The sequence below is a fragment of the Epinephelus fuscoguttatus genome, linkage group LG15 (genome assembly GCF_011397635.1).
Source record: "Epinephelus fuscoguttatus linkage group LG15, E.fuscoguttatus.final_Chr_v1".
Lineage (NCBI taxonomy): Eukaryota > Metazoa > Chordata > Actinopteri > Perciformes > Serranidae > Epinephelus > Epinephelus fuscoguttatus.
The window spans coordinates 2,965,846-2,991,051 of NC_064766.1; the positions used below are offsets into that span (position 1 = coordinate 2,965,846).

The 25,206-nt window shown below is 40.2% G+C and overlaps 2 protein-coding genes across 4 annotated transcripts in view; one reads left to right on the top strand and one right to left on the bottom strand.

The window, feature by feature from the left end:
• Positions 1 to 3,471, top strand: part of si:ch211-267e7.3 (ADAMTS-like protein 2) — a 77,533-nt gene extending 74,062 nt beyond the window's left edge. The window contains exon 20 of one of the 2 annotated variants that reach the window (XM_049599379.1): positions 65 to 3,471. In XM_049599379.1, the coding sequence (XP_049455336.1) occupies positions 65 to 201 (137 nt within the window). In that variant the 3' untranslated portion in view covers positions 202 to 3,471. The remainder of the gene's footprint in view (positions 1 to 64) is intronic. The other variant, XM_049599380.1, reaches the window with a different exon arrangement.
• LOC125902819 (uncharacterized) overlaps positions 1 to 25,206 on the bottom strand; it is a 282,334-nt gene that overhangs the window by 27,646 nt on the left and 229,482 nt on the right. The window contains exon 2 of one of the 2 annotated variants that reach the window (XM_049599446.1): positions 23,129 to 23,335. The exons of the other annotated variant lie outside the window; for it this stretch is intronic. The gene's annotated coding sequence lies outside the window, so the exon portion shown is untranslated. Of the gene's footprint in view, positions 1 to 23,128; positions 23,336 to 25,206 lie in introns of those variants that run through there. 2 annotated transcript variants of the gene reach the window in all.

A 25,206-nucleotide genomic window follows, 5' to 3' on the forward strand; every position in this document is an offset into this window, starting at 1 on the left:
AAGTGGAGCATTTTGACTTTTCGACATATTTCAGACTTGTTGTGTCTTTTGTGTGTTTATTCAGCAGCATCAGTGGCAGTAGAAGACTCCTGCCAAGACAAAACAACAGCCAACTGTGCCCTGGTCCTGAAGGTGAAACTGTGCTCCCACTGGTACTACAGAAAGGCTTGCTGCCAGTCCTGTAAGGCACCAAGACCCTGAAGTCTTAACTGTAACCTCTCACCTCAACCACTAAACACAAACCACTGGTACCAAAGGTCACATTACATTTATATTTTTATATTGGTGCTACACAAAAGCCTGCTGCTAGCAATGTAAGGCCTTATCACATTCATTTTGACCTTGTAACTCTTTCCCCTGTCACTGATATGGAAGGTCAACCTGTGGTCACTGGCTTTATTTCCGCCCTGTCAATGTTATATCTGGTTTCCTCACAGCCACAATTGCTTCTTAAAGTAAATGTTTTTTGTTTTTAATGGAGTAGTAACTCCACTACTAAAGGTTACCAATCAAAATTATTGCTAATGCTTCCTCAGAGAGTCATCAGGAATATTGGTTTGCCGATAAAAAAACAGATCCTGCTCTGTAGGTGAAAGTTAATCTCAAGTACTGAAAACATAAAACAGCTCCAAACCCCTTCATGACAGAATGTGCATGGCTTTAGCCCGCTCCATCTGACCAATGCCCAGACCATTTACCTAGTCTGCCACTAAATTTACTCACTGACCACCCTCTCCCCGACAATGTGAAGATAGACTGGCTTTAGGACACACTGGGCTTTCACTTCATCCATTTCCTTAACTCCAAAATAGAAAGAGCAAGCACTATTTGAGTCTTTATTTCTTCCTTATTCCCATTCATCTTACTGTCACACTCACCAAGTTAAGAGGTTAATCCTCAAGGACTCTTCACCCATCTGTGCCTGTATCCATCACTGCAGGTCACTCCATCCCATTTTAACAGTGGTGCTAACTACAGTGAATGTCTGTAATGTAGCCATTCACTCACTCCTTAAAGGTCCAGTGTGTAGGATTTAGGGGATATATTGGCAGAAATGGAATAAAATAAGTTTTCTTTGGTGTATAATGACCTGAAAATAAGTGTGTCATTGTGTTTTTGTTACCTTAGAATGAGCCATTTATATCTACATAGGGAGCAGGTCTTCATGTATGGAGATGTGCCATGTTGCACCGCCATGTTCTACAGTAGCCCAGAATGGACACACCAAACACTCGCTCCAGAAAGGGCTATTTGCGTTTTCAGGTTGGCATTGCAACCGTTGCACTGATTTGCAATGTGAAACTGCGTTATTCAGTGTTTTTACTGGTTTAAATCAGCTGGTCCGTTTTGTTTTGGAGAGTAAAAGACTTCTGTAGATAATTCAGCTTCCGGGGACAACATCCTGAATGTCTGGATCTTATGTTATTAGAGAAAAAAAGGTGACCACTCATTAGCATGTGTTGGACTGGCCAACCACAGCAGCATGCCAAACAGCATTGGAAATACATGGATTTATAACATGAAACTGCGTTATTCATTGTATTTACTGGTTTAAGTCACCAGGAAGAGACTTCTGTGTAGAATTCAGCTTACAGTAAAAAACCTCCATATCAATGAACACTGAAGGAATTCTAGCTGGAAGAAGTTTCAGCTGGTTGCAATCTGCAATTCATCACTAAATGCCACCAAATCCCCCCATATGTTACCCACTTCACCTTTAACGTTCTGTGCTTTGCTAAAGAGGGTGCATCTAAAAAACATAAAAGCCCTGAGGCAGCTTTGTTGTAACCATAGCAACAGACAAGAACAGACTGGACCAGGTAAAAAAATACTGTAACTGAGCCCCCTCAGCCTGTACATAGACGTATACAGCCCTGTGCACAGTTTGCTCAGGTAGTACCATTGGTGCCATGCAGATATGTTAACTATTCTCTTACTTCTGCCATTTAAAAGTGTGTATTTACGCAACATACAACAGACACAACACAGCCTGCTAACATACACTGACTAATGAAACAGTTACTCCAAACTTAACTATTGCTCCTTTTAAAGCACAGTTCCACAAAAGATTGTTGCTTAATTATTGTAACTAGGGATGCATGATATGGTTTTTTTTCAGCAGATACCAATAACAGATAATTTCCTACTCTCATGGCGGAAACTGATATCAATAATTTCACATTTTTGTATTTTAAGATTTTTGGGGGGATTTTGCCTTCATTCAATTGGACAGATCAAACTTAAAGGGAGAGAGAGAGGGGATGACATCCAGCTGCAGCTTGGAATGGAACCTGCTGTGGCAAGTATACTGCCTTTGTACATGGGAGGGATACCCGCTCTACCCACTGAGCTACTGGATGCCCTACATTTTTATATTTTAAAAAGAAGTTCATAACCTGTAGTTTATGCACATCTGAGGGTAAGAAAGGCTAAGATGAAGTGAGAAAATACAGATGATTTAATATTCCATAGCTCTGACCTAACCAAATCTGACTTCACTATTGTTGACACAGCAAAAAAAAAATTGGATTTTAGCCACTGCTGCTGTGTTTGCCAGTCTAGCTGCCATCTAGCTCGAGCTGACGTTGAACTTAGTGTTCGCCAGTAAGGCAGTGGCTCCAGGGACGGTACTTCAGCGCTGCATCTGACCCCCGACACAATTATGTTGTCTTCCACTAAAACTGTGAAAAACATCTGCACTGGCAACAAACATGTTTGGCTCTCGAGTTCACATGCTCTTGCTCTTCTTCTTCTCTTTGTTTATTGATGGTGTAGATGCTGCGCCAGTTAAGTCAATGAAAGCAGTTTGGCTTTGTTTTATTGGTTCTGTTTGCTGGCTATAATTTTAATATCGCAATAACAAATAATGATATAAATTTCCTATCATCAGCTTATAATCTATCGGCCCGATATAAATCATGCATCCCTAATTGTAAACAGCAGATGCATGTCAAAGCTTCATTTTACCTACAAAATGGCAGCACCTCCTCACAAAGCCTCCCTTTGGAGCCACAGAAATCTTCATAGAACTTCTTCATATATGCAGTGGTGCTCCCCAACACCTGTAAACACACTGATGTGAAGAAAAGACTATCAAAAAAAAAATGTTTTTGATGCAAAAAGTGCTATGAAAAGTAGCATATGCAGGTGCAGTAACTTGTGAATACCTGGTTATGCTCTTGTAAACATCTCAGCTGTGACAGTTCAACAATGAATTCAATGAAAGTACATCACTGGAGATGCTTGCCTGAGAACAGAAGAAACAGCTGAGGAGCAGGAATGTGGTTCTGAAGCAACATGGCTGCCAGTGAGAATGGTTGGGGCCAAACTCTCATGTATCCAAAACACTGTGTTCACCTGACTGTTACTGTCCGTGTTGTTTACCTGTTGTTCCAGCAGTCACAAAGCTGCTGCTGTTGTTGTTTGTGCTTACTGTGTCACACATAAAGAATAAAAATGAGCTGTATTTGATGAGCATTTGTGTCTGGCCTGTGATTGGTGCTCCTGTTGGTGACAAACACTGGACTTACCTTTGGATGTAGTGCAGGACACAAAACCACCTACTGAAGAATGCTTCAGGAGGTCATTCAAAGAATATGGAGGGAGACTATTGAATAACAAGGGAAAGACCTGATAACTAAGCAGCTGATTAAAGTGAAAAGCTTAAATTTCAATGGTTGTCAGCTGAACTATGGTAACTGAAGCTGGGATTGTATGGGAAGCAAACAGAGGAGATATAAGGTTATATGCTATATGAATGAAGGAGCATTTAAGTGAGGGTAACTGTGGGCGGTAATTAAGCTATAATGTGAAACATGACCTGTTTTCTCTGCTGTGGTTACTATAGGTGAGAGTGTCATAATTGACCAGTGTGTTGTTAAGTGTACTTTCCCCCCTTACCATGTGCAATTAACATTGTCATGGTTACAAGAAATGTGATCCCAATGGATGACTCCTTAGTGAAACCAAATTACATGCATGAATGCACACCAATTACTCATCTGAACTGGTCTTAACAAGGCACTGTGGATCTTTAGGTTACAGACTGTGAGAGGACCTCCAGGTCATTTCATTCCATATTTGTGATTTTGATGAGATTCAGAAACAGTTAAACCGTCACCTAAGTCCAAGGAAGGATACCAGACAAACCCAAGTGTGTGTCTGCAGGAAGAGACCAACAGATCCAGAGAAAGGTGAGTACTTCCACCTCAGCTGAGTTCAAATGTTTGCAATGTGATCCATGTTCTGCATAAGAGACAGGACCAATTGCAACACTTCACCTATGTTATGAGGTATACAAAATATTTGAAATGTATACAAAACTTGACTTAATTACTTAAGTTAACTTCCAGGTTAGTCAAATTACAAATTGAATTAATTTCTTAATGTTTCTACCCAATTTACATGTATCTTCAGATGTTTATTAGTAAATGTCACTTTTACATGTATTAACATTTTGATGATGATTTAATGAAAATGAATTGAAGTTAGTGTGATGTGAATCCAATTTGAGATTGATAAATGGCAAATAGTAATTAAGATATATTTTGCTAACACTTACATATTTCAGAGGAATACAAGGCAAACAGGTTATGATTCTGTGATTATTAGATCTGTTTTTCAACTCTGAATACATGCATGAAGTGCTTTTTTATAACGTAGACATTTTTAACAACTTTGTTGTTTCCATCTCCCAAAGCCTGCCATAGTGTTGCAAATTTTTCCTATCACCCAAGGTTACTTCAGTGTCCTGTGAATATTCAATTTCCAAACATTCAGAATGTCATCTTTAGAGTTAAAAAAAATTAGATGTGTGTGTTAAGATGTCTTTGCTATCTGCTGGAAGAAGCTCCAGAATTCACATCATTGTTAGTTTGCTGTGCATGATTTTCTGATAATCTAGCCCCTGAACATAACGTTGTTATCAGAAATAATAAAAAGAAAAGAAAAAATAAATATTCTTAAAAGTAGTTATGGTATTAGCAGTATTCCTGTTAGTGTAAAAGGTTGAAAATACAAGACTTTGCAATCAGAAATTCTATCTATCTATCTATCTATCTATCTATCTATCTATCTATCTATCTATCGAGTTGTGAGATGGTGTGTGTGTGTGTGTGTGTGTGTGTGTGTGTGTGTGTGTGTGTGTGTGTGTGTGTATTGCTGAAAGTAGTAATGTAATATGCAGTATTTCTGTTGGTGTTAAGGACTTCAAATTTGATAATTTGCAATCAGAATTTAAAAAGAAGAAGAAATAGAAATATTTTTAAAAGTAGTAATGTTTTTAACAGTATCCCTGTTAGTACTGATGGCTTCAAACATAAAACATGGCAATCAGAAATTAAAAATCAGACAAACAAACAAAAAACAACTGTTAAACATTTTTAAAAGTGGTAATGTCATTAGTCATGTCAGTAGAATTTAGTAAATGGATCTGCACTTGTATAGCACCTTTCTAATCATTTGACCACTCCAGCTACTCAGTTTTTAACACACTCACACACTGATGGAACAGCCATCGAGAGCAATCTGGGGTTCAGTATCTTGTATCAGTATCAGCTCAAGACATGCAGACTGAAGGAGCCGGGGATTGAACTGCCAGTCTTCCTATTGGAGGACAACCCACTCTGTCTCTGAGCCACAGCCGCCCCTGTTAGTATTAATGACTTATAACACTGACAAATATTGGCATACTAATAACTGTACTGTGCATCATATTCACATGTTGTGCAGACAAATTCGTTTGCAGTTATTTCTTTTGACCCACTGAGATGAGGTTTTTCAGCTTCAACAGTGGCCAGTATGCTGAGGTAGCTTCAGCCACTGTTTTTTCACTTTGCTACAGCATATTCTGTCTTTCTTCTTTTCCCATGAAAAGACCAACAGTGAATGCATCTACTAGGCCTATATATATCTACTGTTGTACAAAAAAAACACAAAAATGAGCCACATTGTTGGTGTACTACTTAAGTAAAAGAACCAACACCAAGAAGTCAATTTCCGGCATTCACAATCTTACTTAAGCCAAAGAACAAAATTATTACCAGAAAAACGTACTGAAGTATTAAAAGTTACCTGTCCCAGGTATACAATCTCCCCTGTGACTACTCATTATGTAAGACATTATTAAATCTTTAACACTGATGCTTCAGTGTGTAAACACTGCTGCAGCAGCTCAAGGTGGAGCTACTTTCAACTTCTTTATTCACAATCAGGTATTTTAATCCAGTGGTTTCCAGCCTGGAAGTCGGGCAAAGAGTCAAGGTAAATTTGAGGGGTCATTTGAAGGGTCATGAGAAGAAAAAAAGAAGAAAAAACTTATACACAATTCTGTTTTCATTGTTGGATATATCTGTAACATTTGCTCATTTTTAAATAATTGATAATTGGACATCTTAATAGTTATTTAAATGAAACCATCTCTAAGGGGGAAAAAATCATAGACAAGTGAAACATGAAAAGGGCTGTGTTACGGCCGACTCGTAGGCTGCAACAAATGAGGGAGATGTAGACGGGGCGGCTTCAAAAGTTAACAAAAGTTTATTAAACACGATAAACAATAAATACAGCAATGGGGTGTGGAAGTCAGTATCAGTGGTGTGTGAGGGTGCACGGATGTGTTGGATAATGTAAGGTGCATGTTGTCAGTGCAAAACAAAAGACAGCAACTCAAAAACAAAAGGCAGCATGGCTTGAGGAGGGGACCGACAGGGGCAGGGCAGCAGCCACGTATGCAACAACTGTTACTGCTACTGCAACTGCCGAACACGAACAAAAGAACCCCAGAGACTGGGCAGGCGGGGTTAAGTAGCCTGGGCACACTGGCCAGGTGTTCCCAGTTACTTGATACCATACTTGATGCCATTTTTAACTCTAGTCTGTTAATCAGCCCTAAACCTAAACTAGATTATAATTCATTTGAAAGCCTCGTTCTTAGTCTTTTACATCCGACCTGGAAAACCTCGCAGCCACTTTTATTTGTTATAGTGTACCGTGCTCCTGGCCCGTATTCTAAATTTTTATCTGAATTCTCAGAGTTTTTATCCAGTTTAGTTCTTAAGTCAGATAAAGTTATTATTGTAGGCGATTTTAACATTCATGTCGACGTTGATAATGACTCCCTGGCTACCGCGTTTATCTCATTATTAGACTCCATTGGCTTCAGTCAGGGTGTACATGAACCTACTCATTGTTTTAACCATACCCTCGATCTAGTTCTGACGCATGGAATTGAAATTGATAACCTAAAAGTCTTTCCACAGAATCCCTCGCTATCGGATCATTATCTGATTACTTTTGATTTCTTTTTACTCGATTACACGCCACTCAGCAACAGTTACTATACTAGATGTTTATCAGATAGTGCTGTTGCAAAATTTAAGGAAAAGATTACTTCGTCGTTAAATTCAATACCAAGTCCTTCAGTAACAGAGGTTTCCCGTGCCGACTTTAACCTCTCCCGAATTGATCATTTTGTTGATAGCACCGTAGGCTCGCTACGAACAACGCTCGACTCTGTAGCTCCTCTTAAAAAGAAGTTAAAAAAGCAAAGAAAGTTCGCTCCTTGGTATAACTGTCAAACCCGTAAGTTAAAACAAATATCGCGAAAATTTGAAAGGAATTGGCGATTAACCAAACTGGAAGAATCTCGTTTAATCTGGACAGACAGTCTCAAAACTTATAAGAGGGGCCTCCATGCCAGAGCAAACTATTACTCAGCTCTAATAGAAGACAATAAGAACAACCCCAGGTTTCTTTTCAGCACTGTAGCCAGGCTGACTGAGAGTCAGAGCTCTATTGAGTCTTGTATTCCTTTAGCCCTTAGCAGTAATGATTTTATGAGCTTTTTTAATGACAAAATTCTAACTATTAGAGGCAAAATTCATGACCTCCTGTCCTCAGATAGTACCTATCTAACCTCAAACACAGCTGTAAAATCTAATATATATTTAGATTGCTTCTCCCCAATTTCTCTTCAAGAATTGACTGCAGTGATTTCTTCATCCAAATCATCAACGTGTCTCTTAGACCCCATCCCAACTAGGCTACTTAAGGAGGTCTTTCCTTTAGTTAACACTCATATATTAGATATGATCAATATATCCTTATTAACAGGCTATGTACCACAGTCTTTTAAGATAGCTGTAATTAAACCTCTACTAAAAAAGCCCACCCTGGATCCAGAGGTGTTAGCCAATTATAGACCAATATCTAATCTTCCCTTTATGTCAAAGATCCTTGAGAAAGTAGTCGCAGACCAGCTGTGTGATTTTCTCCAGGATAATAATTTATTTGAGGAATTTCAGTCAGGATTTAGAGTGCATCATAGCACTGAGACAGCTCTAGTTAAAATTACAAATGACCTTCTGATTGCTTCAGACAAAGGACTTGTCTCTGTACTTGTTTTATTAGATCTTAGTGCGGCGTTTGACACAATTGACCATCAAATTCTACTGCAGAGACTGGATCACTTAATTGGCTTAAAAGGTTCAGCACTAAGCTGGTTTAAATCTTATTTATCTGATCATTTTCAATTTGTTGACGTTCGCAATGAACCATCCTTATGTACTAATGTTTGTTTTGGAGTTCCATGAGTTCTGTGCTCGGACCAATCCTGTTTACTCTATATATGCTTCCTTTAGGTAACATCATTAGAAATCACTCTATAAATTTCCATTGTTATGCGGATGATACTCAGTTGTATTTATCAATGAAGCCAGAAGAAAGTAATCAATTAACTAAACTCCATAATTGCCTTAAAGACATAAAAACTTGGGTGAGCACCAATTTCCTGATGTTAAATTCAGACAAAACTGAAGTTATTGTTCTTGGCCCCAAACAACTCAGAGACTCTTTGTCTGATGACATAGTTTCTCTAGATGGCATTGCTCTGGCCCCTGCCACTACCGTAAGAAACCTCGGAGTAACATTTGATCAAGATTTGTCTTTTAATTCTCATTTAAAGCAAACCTCACGGACTGCATTTTTTCATCTGCGTAATATTGCGAAAATTAGGCCTATCCTGACCTGAAAAGATGCAGAAAAATTGGTCCACGCTTTTGTTACCTCAAGGCTGGATTACTGTAACTCTCTATTATCAGGTAGCTCTAGTAAGTCCTTAAAAACTCTCCAGCTAATTCAGAATGCAGCAGCACGTGTACTAACAGGAACTAAGAAACGCGATCATATCTCTCCTGTTTTAGCTTCTCTGCACTGGCTCCCTGTAAAATCCAGAATTGAATTTAAAATCCTACTGTTAACTTATAAAGCTCTAAATGGTCAAGCTCTGTCATATCTTAGAGAGCTCATAGTGTCATATTATCCCACCAGAACACTGCGCTCTGAGAACGCAGGGTTACTCGTGGTCCCTAAAGTCTCCAAAAGTAGATCAGGAGCCAGAGCCTTTGGCTATCAGGCTCCTCTCCTGTGGAATCATCTTCCTGTTACGGTCCGGGAGGCAGACACCGTCTCCACATTTAAGACTAGACTTAAGACTTTCCTCTTTGATAAAGCTTATAGTTAGGGCTGGCTCAGGCTTGTCCTGTACCAGCCCTTAGTTAGGCTGACTTAGGCCTAGTCTGCCGGAGGACCCCTCTATAATACACCGGGCCCCTTCTCTCCTTCTCTCTCTCTCTCGTATCCTATTACTGCATCTAGCTAACCCAGCCATTCTGGATGTCACTAACTCGGCTTCTTCTCTGGAGCCTTTGTGCTCCACTGTCTCTCAGATTAACTCATATCACAGCGGTGCCTGGACAGCGTGACGTGTGTGGTTGTGCTGCTGCCGTGGTCCCGCCAGATGCCTCCTGCTGCTACTGCCATCATTAGTCATTAGTCATACTTCTTCTGTTATTATACACATATGATTATTGTCACACATGTATACTGCCAGGTATTAATACATACTTTCAACATATTGTACCGCAGTAACCAGAACTATAACTATAATATTATTACTTTCATTAATGTTGTTGTAAGATACTGTCATTACCTGCATCTCTCTCTCTCTCTCTCTCTCTCTCTCTCTCTCTCTCTCTCTCTCTCTGTGTCATATGGATTACTGTTAATTTATCATGTTGATCTGTTCTGTACGGCATCTATTGCACGTCTGTCCGTCCTGGAAGAGGGATCCCTCCTCAGTTGCTCTTCCTGAGGTTTCTACCGTTTTTTTTCCCTGTTAAAGGGTTTTTTTGGGGGAGTTTTTCCTTATCCGCTGTGAGGGTCTTAAGGACAGAGGGATGTCGTATGCTGTAAAGCCCTGTGAGGCAAATTGTGATTTGTGATATTGGGCTTTATAAATAAAATTGATTGATTGATTGATTGATTGATACCATCTCAGCTCCACCCAGCTGAGGACCTGCAAGACACAGAGCACACACACAGTATAATCGAAGGACCAAGGCCCTGGGGCCGTCACAGGCTGTGACGAAATAGTGTTTTTGTAAGCGATTGCCTATAGGATCTATGCACGGAAAACAATCTGTATATATTCAATTTCAGTTCAATTCAATTTTATCTATAAAGCCCAATATCACAAATAATAATTTGCCTCAGAGGGCTTTAAAGTATATGACAATCTTCTGTCCTTTGGCACGTCACAGCGGATAAGGAAAAACTCCCCCCAAAAAAACCTTTAACGGGGAAAAAAACGGTAGAAACCTCAGGAAGAGCAACTGAGGAGGGATCCCTCTTCCAGGACGGACAGACGTGCAATAGATATTGTACAGAACAGATCAACATAATAAATTAACAGTAATCCGTATGACAAAATGAGACATAAAGAGAGATAGAGACAGAGAGAGAGAGAGATGCAGGGAAGACAGTAATGATTATAGCTTACAACAACATTAAGTAATAATATTACAATAATAATTACGGTAATTGTGGTACAATATGTTGTAGGTATATATTAATATCTGATAGTATGCATATGTGACAATAATCATATGTGTATAATAACAGTAGAAGTATGACTAATAATAACAGCAGCGGGAGGAGGCATCTGGCAGGACCGCGGCAGGACCACGGCAGCAGCACAAACACACATGTCACACCATCCAGGCACCTCTGCAATATGAGTTAACCAACAGATATCAATATCTAACAAATATAGAGTATTTGTGACATCACACAAAGTCCCTGTATCGAAACAGTTTGTTTTGTTCATCTGTGGCACCAGACTCATTACTAAAATGAAATTTGAGATGTTTATGGTATCTTATTATCTGTTGAAGTTTGTGCAGTGCTCCCATAAATTATTCTTGTATGTTTATTATTAATGTTTTTATTTCTTGTAACCAGGATAGTTTTACACATATAAGTGTGATTAGATGATTATGATGTCACTGGTCATTTTGCTACTCTGTGTCCCTCATATCCTTACTGAGGCTGTTAACCTGAGGAAAATGTGGTTGGTTGAAATTGTGTAAAAAATTCCTGGTGTTAAAACTTGTAATTTTTTTTTTAATCCAATACCTATCATTTTGTGGATGTGTATATTATGTGAGGGGTCACATGTCAAATGGTTGGGGACCACTGTTGTAATCCTTAACAATGTGTTGTATTTTTCTAAGCATCTCATTTAGTTTTTGATGGGAAACTTTTACGCATAAAGCATAGACGGATTACAACACAGTGGGCCACTGGGCCTGGACAGAACTTGTCCAGACCCAGAACTTGTTCAACTTTTTAACTGTTTCCAGTGCAGATTAGAGTTTAGTTTACTGAATGTTCAGATGCAGACTGAAAACTGTGGAGCATTTGATATTACTGGCTCTGTGGGAAGACAACCATCGCCTTCTCAATGGAAGCCAGATGGGGCTCTATGTCCCTGAGCCTCTGTATGTGCATTTCTGGGAGTTATTACACTCTTAGGAAATTCTTACATTTTTGTTTACTCCAAAGCCTTTCATTGAGGGCTCTCCAAGACTCCTATTTTACTTTCTTTTTCCTTCATGGTGCTGGTGTCACACGGATAACTTATTGTTTGGAATAGTCATTGCAAGCATTTGTTAAAGACCTGGTTTTAGCATCTGTTTTCTCACCTGAAAGAAGAAGTTAGATTTGATGTCACATGCTTTTCAGAAATGGGAGCTGCTCGGACATTTATTGCAGCCATAACACAATCCCACTGTGCCCATAATTTTAAACTAAGTAGTGCTGTTTCCTGTCTTTTTCAGATGCCTCTTAAAGCCATGATGTTGCTTTTAGCAATGGTGTGTGTGTGCTTTGTGGAGGAGTGTGTGTGTTTCCCTAATGGCTCAGTTGCGTTCTCCTGTGGCACCATGATGCCTGTACACCCACCTTTCACCCCTTCCACCAGCAGCCCGCCATTCGCAGTGTCTACATCTAGCACCGCGTACACGCCTGGAGGAGTCATTACAGGTATGTCTCTGTAGAAACACTCCTGAGTAGTCCCTGCAAGGTATTACAGTAGGGTATTAAATTTGAAAAAAGTGTTTTGACTGTTCATTGTTATTTATAGGCAGAAAAGTGGTTGTGGCTACTCTTGCGTTAAAAAAAAGGTAAAAAATAACAGATTAGTCTTTTGAGGAGGAGGTCTAGGACTCACTAAATAATAAGCACTTGCAGAGATCTTTCCAGGTTCAAAAAAGGTTCTGAATTTATTTACATAAACAAAAATATTCTCTGTGGTTGACTTCACACAATGACCAAAACAAAAACCTTAATTTAGTGGTAGATAAAGCGTCTCACTCCTCACTCCTTCAACACAAAAGGGAGACAAAAGGGAAACCCAGCTGTCCTCTCTCCCTAATCATAGGAGGAGGATGGCCTGACTAGGAGGAGGGCCATGAGCAGTAGAGAACAATCATAATAAATCATAATTTATCTGCAATATATGATCTTCAACTTTCAATAATTAATCAACATGATCATCAGCATTATTTTGATTTACCATTTTCCAAAAAATAATAAATATGTATAGGCTCTAACAGTGGTAATGCACTAACTAAATAGGTATATGCACCTAAATTGTAGTTATTGCGCTCTGCCTTTGTATTGCCTTTGAAACAGCAATATAGGACATGCAAAGGCAAGTGTTTTCATTTCCTACTAGATTAAATTTGTACAATAATCTTAAATTATTATTTTGTTGTAAAACTCATCAGGTTTGACCTAAATTAAGATTACTTGACATCATCATAATGACATTTATCACTAATCTTGCTGTGGTCATTGTCACTTTATCAATTATAACTACACTTTACGTTTTCTGTATAAAAGTTGTCTCTTACAGCCTACACCAGGGACCGGCAACCATAGGCACAGTTTAACTTATGGCACATTAGCAATACATGCAGGAGTATTTTTTTTTGTATTACAAAAACAATCAATCCGTTGTAAACAGGTGAGTAATTATACAGACAGATGAATAAACGTAAATAGAAAACATATGCAAAAATAAAATACAAACCAACAAAATAAAACAAAACAAAACAAAACATGCCAGGGACACAGTGGTGTGGTGGTTAGCACTGTCGCCTCACAGCAAGAGGGTTCCCGGTTTGATCCCGGGTGTGAGAGCCCTTCTGTGCGGAGTTTGCATGTTCTCCCCGTGTCAGCGTGGGTTCTCTCCGGGCACTCCGGCTTCCTCCCACAGTCCAAAGACATGCAGATTAGGGACAGGTTAATTGATAACTAAATTGCCCATAGGTGTGGATGTGAGCATGAATGGTTGTCTGTCTCTATGTGTCAGCCCTGCAATAGTCTGGCGACCTGTCCAGGGTGTACCCTGCCTCTCGCCCGATGTCAGCTGGGATCGGCTCCACCCCCCCCCCCCCCCCCGCAACCCTCAAGAGGATGAAGTGGTTAGAAGATGAATGAATGAATGAATTAAACTGTCCAAAGTTTTAACAGCCTTCTTATTCTTTGCAGAGGATATTGTTTTAAGATATAAATCCATTTTTTAAAAAAACAAAATAATAAAGAGAGGTTTTGTACAGCCCGCTGTTGGAATATATATAGCCTACTGTTACTAATTGGACATGTACTCTGGGTACAGATGGAGCAGCAGAATGGCAGGCGCGGTGAAACTGAACCGTTCTTATAAGTTTACTTTGACTTACTAACAGCTGGTGCCCTCATTTATCGGCTGGAGCTGATCAGTTCCGATCGGACAGATCAACTATCCACCCTGCGACTCAAAACTCCACAAACTGGTGAAAAAACCTCAGAAAGTGTTCTGCCTGCCCAAAAAGTCTAAAAAAGACAAACAAGCAGACGGACCCACAAAAAAACTGATTTAAACAGGGGAAGCAGAATTAAATGAAGGGACACAAACAAACACGCGCACACACACAGAAACTTTGCAACTTAAGCATTTGTTATGACCCAGGCCTAGGGGCACCTGGGCCACACATGATAAAGTGCCCCCGCTCTTCCCACTCCCAAGAAGGTCAGCCAATTTCCATGTAAAAAGTTCAAAGTAGCAGTTTTATTTTTATAACTTCAGAGAGGAGCAATGCCAAAAATAAACAAAACTAATCCGGATCCCTACCTTACCTGTCGGAAAATAAATGTGGAAACAAAAAGACATCAAACTAACCTACCCCTCAACTGAAATAAACAGGAGAAAAATGGATCAACAAAAATGGCTTCTCCCTCCTACTTTAAAGTTGCTACTGAATTTAGCAAGATTATTTACAATATTACAATGTTCACAATAAGCTGTTCTTATCACAGTCACGGGTAGCTTTAACACACAAACTAAAGTTCAAGGTAATCGCTTCGGCAGGTAGCTGCTCTAAATCAAAAATGCTACTGCAGCACACACAAGATCATACACAGAATACCAGCTGCTGTCATGTTGGGAATGGGGAGAGTGAGAGGCCGAAGGCCGGCGTCAGGTAGCGTTTAAAACTGAACAGTCAGCCAATCAGCAGCAGCAACCCGGTCACGTGGTTGATTGGGGAATCACACCTCCTGCAGCTCATCACACACACACAGACAGGCTGATTGCTACTGCAGAATAGGGGAGGAGAAAGAGAGAGCTGTCAGTACAGACAACATAAACAACCAAGTAAATGACCACAGTCATAACACATTACGCTTGAGATTGCATGAAAGCGTGGATGTGAATTACATGCCTTGTTTGGTGGTCAAAGTAAGATACTGTAATTTGACAGTCAGGGAAGAACTCTGCTGCTTAAAACCAACGCCTCAAACAACAGAAGGTGAGGACATGGCTCAAGTTTTAATGGAGATCAAGTTTCTAAGGCACAAGGGACTGGCATTATATTGATTTGACACACTGATCAACACTAAAATAAAAAATAAAAAATGGTGCTTCATATTATAAAACGGATGCTGAGCCTTGGCCTACACTATACAGTATTTCTGTATACCAAGGTGGTCTTACATATAGCCTACTCAACAACATCATCATGTGTGTCAGTTTTTTAAATCGAGAAGCTCAATTAGACTGTTCTATCTGTAATTAAAATGAACCAACAAACAAATCAGTTTTACTCCAACAAGTCACACTCCACTGTGTATTAATATTGATATTGATATTTATTTCGAAGATGTTAAAAAGACATAAACTTACAAACAAGCAGATAGATAGAAAGAAAGAAAGACTTATTTACAAATAATGAAAAGCATATGTAAAAGCAATTGTCAGTGTATAGTTACTTTGATTTACTTATTAAATTCCACCCCTTCTCCTTGTGGAAAATGACAGACAGCTTCCTTGAATAGATAAACCTATACCTTACACTAAATATATCATTTTTATTATCATTTAACTTTGTCCTACAAAAATAACCCATGTAAATATATAATATCAATTACCAAATATCTATCTTACAAAATATAAACCTGTCTTAATACATAATATAAATTACCAATTATCGATGACTTACAAATATAAATTAGTCTTAATGGATAATGCATATTACCAATTATTTTTGCTTCACAGAAAATAAATATAAATATTAATACTACATATATATCTTAATCAATGACCTGCTTTCTTTTTATATTTGAAGAAATTAATATATAAAATTACCCAGAAACAAATATATCCTTATTTAGATATGAATACAATGGTTAGTAACAGAAAAAATAAAAATAAATCAATGTATATATATATATACACATATATGTATGTATCTATATATATGTGTGTGTATATATATATATATATATATATATATATATGTGTGTGTGTGTATATATATATATATATATATAGTACAGGCCAAAAGTTTGGACACACCTTCTCATTCAATGCGTTTTCTTTATTTTCATGACTATTTACATTGTAGATTCTCACTGAAGGCATCAAAACTATGAATGAACACATGTGGAGTTATGTACTTAACAAAAAAAGGTGAAATAACTGAAAACATGTTTTATATTCTAGTTTCTTCAAAATAGCCACCCTTTGCTCTGATTACTGCTTTGCACACTCTTGGCATTCTCTCCATGAGCTTCAAGAGGTAGTCACCTGAAATGGTTTTCCAACAGTCTTGAAGGAGTTCCCAGAGGTGTTTAGCACTTGTTGGCCCCTTTTGCCTTCACTCTGCGGTCCAGCTCACCCCAAACCATCTCGATTGGGTTCAGGTCCGGTGACTGTGGAGGCCAGGTCATCTGCCGCAGCACTCCATCACTCTCCTTCTTGGTCAAATAGCCCTTACACAGCCTGGAGGTGTGTTTGGGGTCATTGTCCTGTTGAAAAATAAATGATGGTCCAACTAAACGCAAACCGGATGGGATGGCATGTCGCTGCAGGATGCTGTGGTAGCCATGCTGGTTCAGTGTGCCTTCAATTTTGAATAAATCCCCAACAGTGTCACCAGCAAAACACCCCCACACCATCACACCTCCTCCTCCATGCTTCACAGTGGGAACCAGGCATGTGGAATCCATCCATTCAGCTTTTCTGCGTCTCACAAAGACACGGCGGTTGGAACCAAAGATCTCAAATTTGGACTCATCAGACCAAAGCACAGATTTCCACTGGTCTAATGTCCATTCCTTGTGTTTCTTGGCCCAAACAAATCTCTTCTGCTTGTTGCCTCTCCTTAGCAGTGGTTTCCTAGCAGCTATTTGACCATGAAGGCCTGATTCGCGCAGTCTACTCTTAACAGTTGTTCTAGAGATGGGTCTGCTGCTAGAACTCTGTGTGGCATTCATCTGGTCTCTGATCTGAGCTGCTGTTAACTTGCGATTTCTGAGGCTGGTGACTCGGATGAACTTATCCTCAGAAGCAGAGGTGACTCTTGGTCTTCCTTTCCTGGGTCGGTCCTCATGTGTGCCAGTTTCGTTGTAGCGCTTGATGGTTTTTGCGACTCCGCTTGGGGACACATTTAAAGTTTTTGCAATTTTCCGGACTGACTGACCTTCATTTCTTAAAGTAATGATGGCCACTCGTTTTTCTTTAGTTAGCTGATTGGTTCTTGCCATAATATGAATTTTAACAGTTGTCCAATAGGGCTGTCGGCTGTGTATTAACCTGACTTCTGCACAACACAACTGATGGTCCCAACCTCATTGATAAAGCAAGAAATTCCACTAATTAACCCTGATAAGGCACACCTGTGAAGTGGAAACCATTTCAGGTGACTACCTCTTGAAGCTCATGGAGAGAATGCCAAGAGTGTGCAAAGCAGTAATCAGAGCAAAGGGTGGCTATTTTGAAGAAACTAGAATATAAAACATGTTTTCAGTTATTTCACCTTTTTTTGTTAAGTACATAACTCCACATGTGTTCATTCATAGTTTTGATGCCTTCAGTGAGAATCTACAATGTAAATAGTCATGAAAATAAAGAAAACGCATTGAATAAGGTGTGTCCAAACTTCTGGCCTGTACTGTATATATATATATATATATATATATATATATACATATATATACATATATATGTACTACACTGCTTTGTTTCAGTCATGTTAAATGAAATTATTCAGTACATTCAGGTCATTCTAGCGAAAACCAAAAGGGAGTGAAAAAGAGAAAATTAATACAAAATACTGGCACTGAAATGGTCAGTGGTCAAAGGTTCATCCCAAAAAGCAGCAGTATCCATGGTTCACACCTTTCTCTCTTTCACCTTGTATCTGATCAAACTGAGACTATACAAGCTTTAAGCACAGTATGATGAGGATTTATTTAAGGGGAATGTATTTCCTCTCCCTCTTCCTACTCTGCTCTTTCCTTTTCTTTGTCTCTGTATTATCCCACCTCTCCTAGCTCCTCCCCCAGCTGTGCTTTGTCTTCCTGTCTAATCCTCCCTGATCCAGCCTTTTATCCCAGGGGTGGTATTGTGTAACAGGTCAGAGGTCAAAGGTCATGTTTACAGGAACTTATTCTGACCTCAGTCTTATCTTCTCAACCATTGGGAGTCAGTCAACATCTCCAGCCTCCAGTCCATTCCTGCTGCTCCTGAAGTCAGTCAGTCTCATATAACATGAATGCCTCCTCCTCTCACCTCCCTGATTGTCTCCTTACAGTGACGGTGGAGGTGGTGAAGGACACCTCCACAGAGTTCCAGGGTTTCCTGTTACAGGCCAGAAGCAGACAGGGACAAGGTAAAAACCCTTTAATATCTGCCATCCTCTTTAGTAGAACGTAGAACCTTCAAGGACCACTGTGTGCAGGATTTAGTGGTATCTAGCAGTGAGGTGGCAGAACTGAAACTTCTCCCCGGTGCCAAGCGTGTAGGAGAACTACAGTGGCTGACACAAAAAACGTGAATGGCCCTATGTAGAGCCAGTGGGTTGGTTAGTCTGCTTTGGGCTACTGTAGAACAACATGGCAGACATGGAACAGGACCTGTTCTAGATACTAGATGCTGAACTCCAAGATGGCACATATTCAGACTTTTAATTGTGTTTTGAAATTGCTTTTCTTGGCTCGATGAAAGTTTTACAAATATGAAAGATCAAAAATTCATACTGCAAAGAGTCATAATTGACCATGTTTGCAGTTCAAAGTGTTCTCTCAGAACACCTTTACAGATGTCTCTTTATAATGGTGGTTTATGCGGAAAGTGGTTGGTGGGCCACAGGGGTTTTTTTTGTGTGGTTTTTTTTTTCTGCAGTACTGCAAGTGGACACCAAAAATTGGAAGCAAGGTTAAGCAGCGTAGATATAGATAGAAGAAGAAAGGGAGGGAATTAATGTGTTGCAAGAGGAGTTGAGAAGCAGGCTAGCAGTTCTTAGAAGGGCAGAGCATCTCAGGAAAAAGAGGAGAAAGAAGGAACATGTAAGGACAGGTCTTTTCAGAGACCCTTTTAAGTTTGTTAAAGGATTGCTCAGCCAGGAAAAGGGAGGGCTGCTCACAGCAGCAAGGCTTAAGGTTGAAGAATATTTGAGAAATACATATTCAGATTTAGAGAAGAATAGGATAGGAAGAATAGGATAGTAGGTTTCCCACCTGATATCCCTCCATTAGGAGGGATAAAGCATGAGATGGATGTCAGGCCATCTAGGTGGAAGGAAGTTCAGGAGGTGGTCAGGCATGCAAAGGCTTCTTCGGCCCCAGGGCCTAATGGAGTCTCCTACCAGTAGGGCTGGGATCCGGATCTGGTTCTTTTTTGGAACCGGATCCAAAGTTCCAGTTCCGGAACCCGTTCCATCACATTTGGTCCTAGATTGTAAAAAAAAAAACGTCACGTGCATTTCCATTAGAGTGTGCCACGGGCCGCACATTTCTGTCCGAACCCGACCGAGCCCGACATTATTTAATTACTAAAGCACTGAGTTTGTGTCACACGGTTCTTATGGTTACAGGCTATTTAACAGGCCGGGTGTGTGCCGGGCATGGGTGCTCAGCGGAGAGGGAGACCTTCGTGTTTGAGACGGGAGGGGGCGGCGGGAGGTTCGAGGCTTCCAGCGAGGGGAGAGGGTGAAATATAACAAAATAAGATAAAACAGGAAAAACCTGTCTCCCTCTTTTATTTAATTTTCAGCGTTTAATCAAGGCGGAGGCTGACGGCAGGAGGTCCGATGCTTCCAGCGAGGGGAGCGGTAGAAACAAACAGCCAATGTGTGTGTGTGTTCTGTTCAGGTGTTGTCATGTAAATAACAGTGCCCAAGCATGAATGCATTTAAGTATTTTTTTATTATATTGCTGTGGTTAATTTGAGGTAATCGTGTTACTGTAGAAATCAGAGAATCACTTTTTGTTGTTATATATTTTCAGGGAGATGATACAAGCTCTAAATCTGAAATACACACCACACATAAATGTGTATTTTCATCTAATTGTCTAATTTTCATCTAACAGTTAGAATAAAGTTTTTGTATTTGTATCATTGCATTTGTGTTTATTATATACTTGTTTAAGTATAGCAAGTATAATGAATATAATATAGCAATCGGTAAGAGGAATTGGTAAGGAATCGGACCGTTAAGAAGGAATCGGTAAGGAATCGGAATCGTTAAAATCCTAACGAGTCCCAACCCTACCTACCAGGTTTATAAAAGTGCACCTGATATCCTTAAATTTTTGTGGAAACAGCTAAGAATAGTTTGGGAGAAACAAATTATCCCAAGAGCATGGCGTAGGGCAGGGGGTGTCCTCATTCCTTAAGAGAAGGAGTCCGTGGACCTTAGCCAATTCCAGATGATTTCTCTCTTGAATGTAGAGGGGCAGATTTTCTTTAGTGTAATAGCGCAGAAGTTAACTAGCTACTTGGAAAGGAATAGCTTAATGGATACTATGGTGCAGAAGGCAGGAATACCAGGTTTTGCAGGGTGTTTAGAGCATACTAGCATGAGCTGGCACCAGATTCAGGCAGCAAAGATTAAGAAAAGGGACCTGCATGTAATATTTTTAGATCTTGCAATTGTGTTTGGTTCAGTACCGCATAGCCTCATTTGCAGTGCGTTTGACTACTTCAAAGTGCCACAGGTAGTTGTTAATTTAGTGAAAGCATACTTTCAGGATATTATCTTGTGTCTAAGTACGGCAGGTTTCACAACAGGTTGGCAGAAGCTAGAAATAGGTATTATGGCAGGGTGTACAATTTCTCCATTAGCATTTACTATGGCAATGGAAGTAATCATCAGGGCTTCTAAGTGGGTGGTAGGTGGGGAGAGACGGCAGAATGGGTTGCATCTTCCACCAGTTAGGGCTTACATGGATGACATGACACTGGTGACCACAACAATGCCATGTACAAAGAGGCTACTAGAGAAGGTAAATAAGAACCTCAAGTGGGCCAGCATGAAGATCAAGTCTAGTAAATCTAGAAGCATCTCGATACGTAGAGGGAAGTTAGGTGATAGGAAGTTTGTCATAGATGATGAGGAAATCCCAACAATTAGGGAAAAGTCTGTTAAGAGCTTAGGTAGGTGGTACAATGTAGAGTTGAATGATGAGGAACAGGTGGTGAAATTTAGAAAAGATGTGGCTGAAGGATTGGATAGAATAGATAAATCAGAACTTCCAGGAAAGCTGAAGTTGTGGTGTTTGTAATTTGGGCTATATCCTAGGTTAATGTGACCACTGTCAATTTAAGAAATTCCAATATCCATTGTGGAGAGAATTGAAAGGTCGGTTAGCTCTTATATTAGGAAGTGGTTGGGCGCTCCTAGGTGCCTAAGAAATGTTTGAGCATTGTATGGAAAAGGGATACTTCAGCTGCCAGTATCTAGTTTAACAGATGAATTTTAATGTACCAAGGTCAGGACAGAGCTCTTGTTATGTGGGAGTAAGGACATGATAGTTAGGAGTGTGGTTCCAAATCCAACCAAGGGGAGGAAGTGGAACCCAAGATCGGCAGTTCAGGAGGCAGAGGCAGCTCTTAGACATGCAGAGATTGTAAGTAATGTTCAGTTTGGCTGGGGAGGCCTGGGGCTTGGCTCAGGCAAACCAGTATGGAATAAAGCAGGTCTCAAAGATAAAAGAAAGCTGGTCGTGGAACAGATACGTAGGAGGAGATATTAAGGGGTGCAAAGGTGGTGGCCCAGGCTAAGCAGGGACAGTGGTTGGATTGGGAAAGTGGAGAGAAGAGGAAAATTAGTTGGAGGGACCTGTGGAGTATGGAGGAGAATCGTATTAGATTCCTGGTAGGGGCTACATACGATGTGTTACTGACTCCCCAGAACCTAAAACTGTGGGTAGATGGGGACCCATCATGCCCATTGTGTTCAGGTACCGCAACCTTAAAGCATATTTTGTCAGGCTGTAAAGTTAGCTTGTCACAAGGCAGATATACATGGCGACATAACCAGGTGTTGAAATGTTTAGCTGCAGGCATCGAAGGGAAGGGAAGACAGGTAAATTCAGAAGGTGTTAAGAATAGGAGTTTAGCAATTCAGTTTGTCCGTGAGGGGGAAAAATACAGAAGGGATAAGTTAGTAAGGAGGCAAGGGTGTGGCCGTCTAGAAGGTGCTTGTGATTGGGAAATGCAAGTAGATTTAGGGGGCAAGCTTTTCCCACCCAGGAAATAGTTTGTACCAAGCAGAGGCCTGACATAGTGTTGTGGTCAGTAAGTCAACGGATAGTTTATTTCATTGAGCTGACAGTTCCTTGGGAAGACTCAGTGGAAGAAGCCTATGAAAGAAAAAAGCTTAGATATGCAGACTTAGGAGCAGAAGCTGAGCAGCGAGGATGGAAAACTAGGATTTGTCCAGTGGAAGTGGGGTGTAGGGGATTCATAGCAAGATCAGCTGTCTCGCTCCTGGGGGAACTCAGAGTGCAGGGACAGAGTTTGAGGAAAATAGTGAAGGAAATGTCAGATGAAGCAGCCAGACCTAGCCACTTTATCTGTAAGAGAAGAAATAATGTCAGTTGGGGGCCAGCAGGGGGAACTACTAAGCAGGGTACATACCTTCTTGAGATCAGGTAGAGATATCCACCAACCAGTCCTCTCAGGAAAAATTCTCAGGAGGAGGGAGGTTATTTAAGTGTGGGAGTGGCCTATTTGAATCCCTTTTCAATTTCAATTCAATTCAATTTTATTTATAAAGCCCAATATCACAAATCACAATTTGCCTCACAGGGCTTTACAGCATACGACATCCCTCTGTCCTTATGACCCTCGCAGCGGATAAGGAAAAACTCCCCCAAAAAAAACCTTTAACGGGGAAAAAAAACGGTAGAAACCTCAGGAAGAGCAACTGAGGAGGGATCCCTCTTCCAGGACGGACAGACGTGCAATAGATGTCGTACAGAATGGATCAGCATAACAAATTAACAGTAATCCACATGACACAATGAGACAGAGAAAGAGAGAGAGAGAGAGAGAGAGAGAGAGATGCAGGTAATGACAGTAGCTTACAACAACATTATTGAAAGTAATAATATTATAGTTATAGTTCTGGTTACTGCGGTACAATATGTTGAAAGTATGTATTAATATCTGGCAGTATACAAGTGTGACAATAGTCATATGTGTATAATAACAGTAGAAGTATGACTAATGACTAATGATGGCAGCAGCAGCAGGAGGCATCTGGCAGGACCACGGCAGCAGCACAACCACACACGTCACGCTATCCAGGCACCGCTGCGATATGAGTTAATCTGAGAGACAGTGGAGCACAAAGGCTCCGGAGAAGAAGCTGAGTTAGTGACATCCAGAATGGCCGAGTTAGCAAGATGCAGTAATAGATTACGAGAGAGAGAGAGAGAGAGAGAGAGAGAGAGAGAGAAGGAGAGAAGGTGCCCGGTGTATTATAGGGGGGTCCTCCGGCAGACTAGGCCTAAGTCAGCCTAACTAGGGGCTGGTACAGGGCAAGCCTGAGCCAGCCCTAACTATAAGCTTTATCAAAGAGGAAAGTCTTAAGTCTAGTCTTAAATGTGGAGACGGTGTCTGCCTCCCGGACCGTAACAGGAAGATGATTCCACAGGAGAGGAGCCTGATAGCTAAAGGCTCTGGCTCCTGATCTACTTTTGGAGACTTTAGGGACCACAAGTAACCCTGCGTTCTCAGAGCGCAGAGTTCTGGTGGGATAATAAGGCACTATGAGCTCTCCAAGATATGACGGAGCTTGACCATTTAGAGCTTTATAAGTTAACAGTAGGATTTTAAATTCAATTCTGGATTTTACAGGGAGCCAGTGCAGAGAAGCTAAAACAGGAGAAATATGATCTCGTTTCTTAGTTCCTGTTAGTACACGTGCTGCTGCATTCTGAATTAGCTGGAGAGTTTTTAAGGACTTACTAGAGCTACCTGATAATAGAGAGTTACAGTAATCCAGCCTTGAGGTAACAAAAGCGTGGACCAATTTTTCTGCATCTTTTCGGGTCAGGATAGGCCTAATTTTCACAATATTACGCAGATGAAAAAATGCAGTCCGTGAGGTTTGTTTTAAATGAGAATTAAAAGACAAATCTTGATCAAATATTACTCCGAGGTTTCTTACGGTAGTGCTAGAGGCCAGAGCGATGCCATCTAGAGAAACTATGTCATCAGATAAAGAGTCTCTCAGTTGTTTGGGGCCAAGAACAATAACTTCAGTTTTGTCTGAATTTAACATCAGGAAATTGGTGCTCATCCAAGTTTTTATGTCTTTAAGGCAGTTATAGAGTTTAGTTAATTGATTAGTTTCTTCTGGCTTCATCGATAAATACAACTGTGTATCATCCGCATAACAATGGAAATTTATAGAGTGATTTCTAATGATGTTACCTAAAGGAAGCATATATAGAGTAAACAGGATTGGTCCGAGCACAGAACCTTGCGGAACTCCAAAACAAACTTTGGTACGTGAGGATGATTCATTATGAACGTGAACAAACTGAAAACGGGCCAATTAAGTGATCCAGTCTCTGCAGTAGAATTTGATGGTCAATTGTGTCAAACGCCTCACTAAGATCTAATAAAACAAGTACAGAGACAAGTCCTTTGTCTGAAGCAATCAGAAGATCATTTGTAATTTTAACTAGTGCTGTCTCAGTGCTATGATGCACTCTAAATCCTGACTGAAATTCCTCAAATAAATTATTATCATGGAGAAAATCACACAGCTGGTCTGCGACTACTTTCTCAAGGATCTCTGAAAGAAAGGGAAGATTAGATATTGGTCTATAGTTGGCTAACACCTCTGGATCCAGGGTGGGCTTTTTTAGTAGAGGTTTAATTACAGCTACCTTAAATGACTGTGGTACATAGCCTGTTAATAAGGATATATTGATCATATCTAATATATGAGCGTTAACTAAAGAAAAGACCTCCTTAAGTAGCCTAGTTGGGATGGGGTCTAAGAGACACGTTGATGATTTAGATGA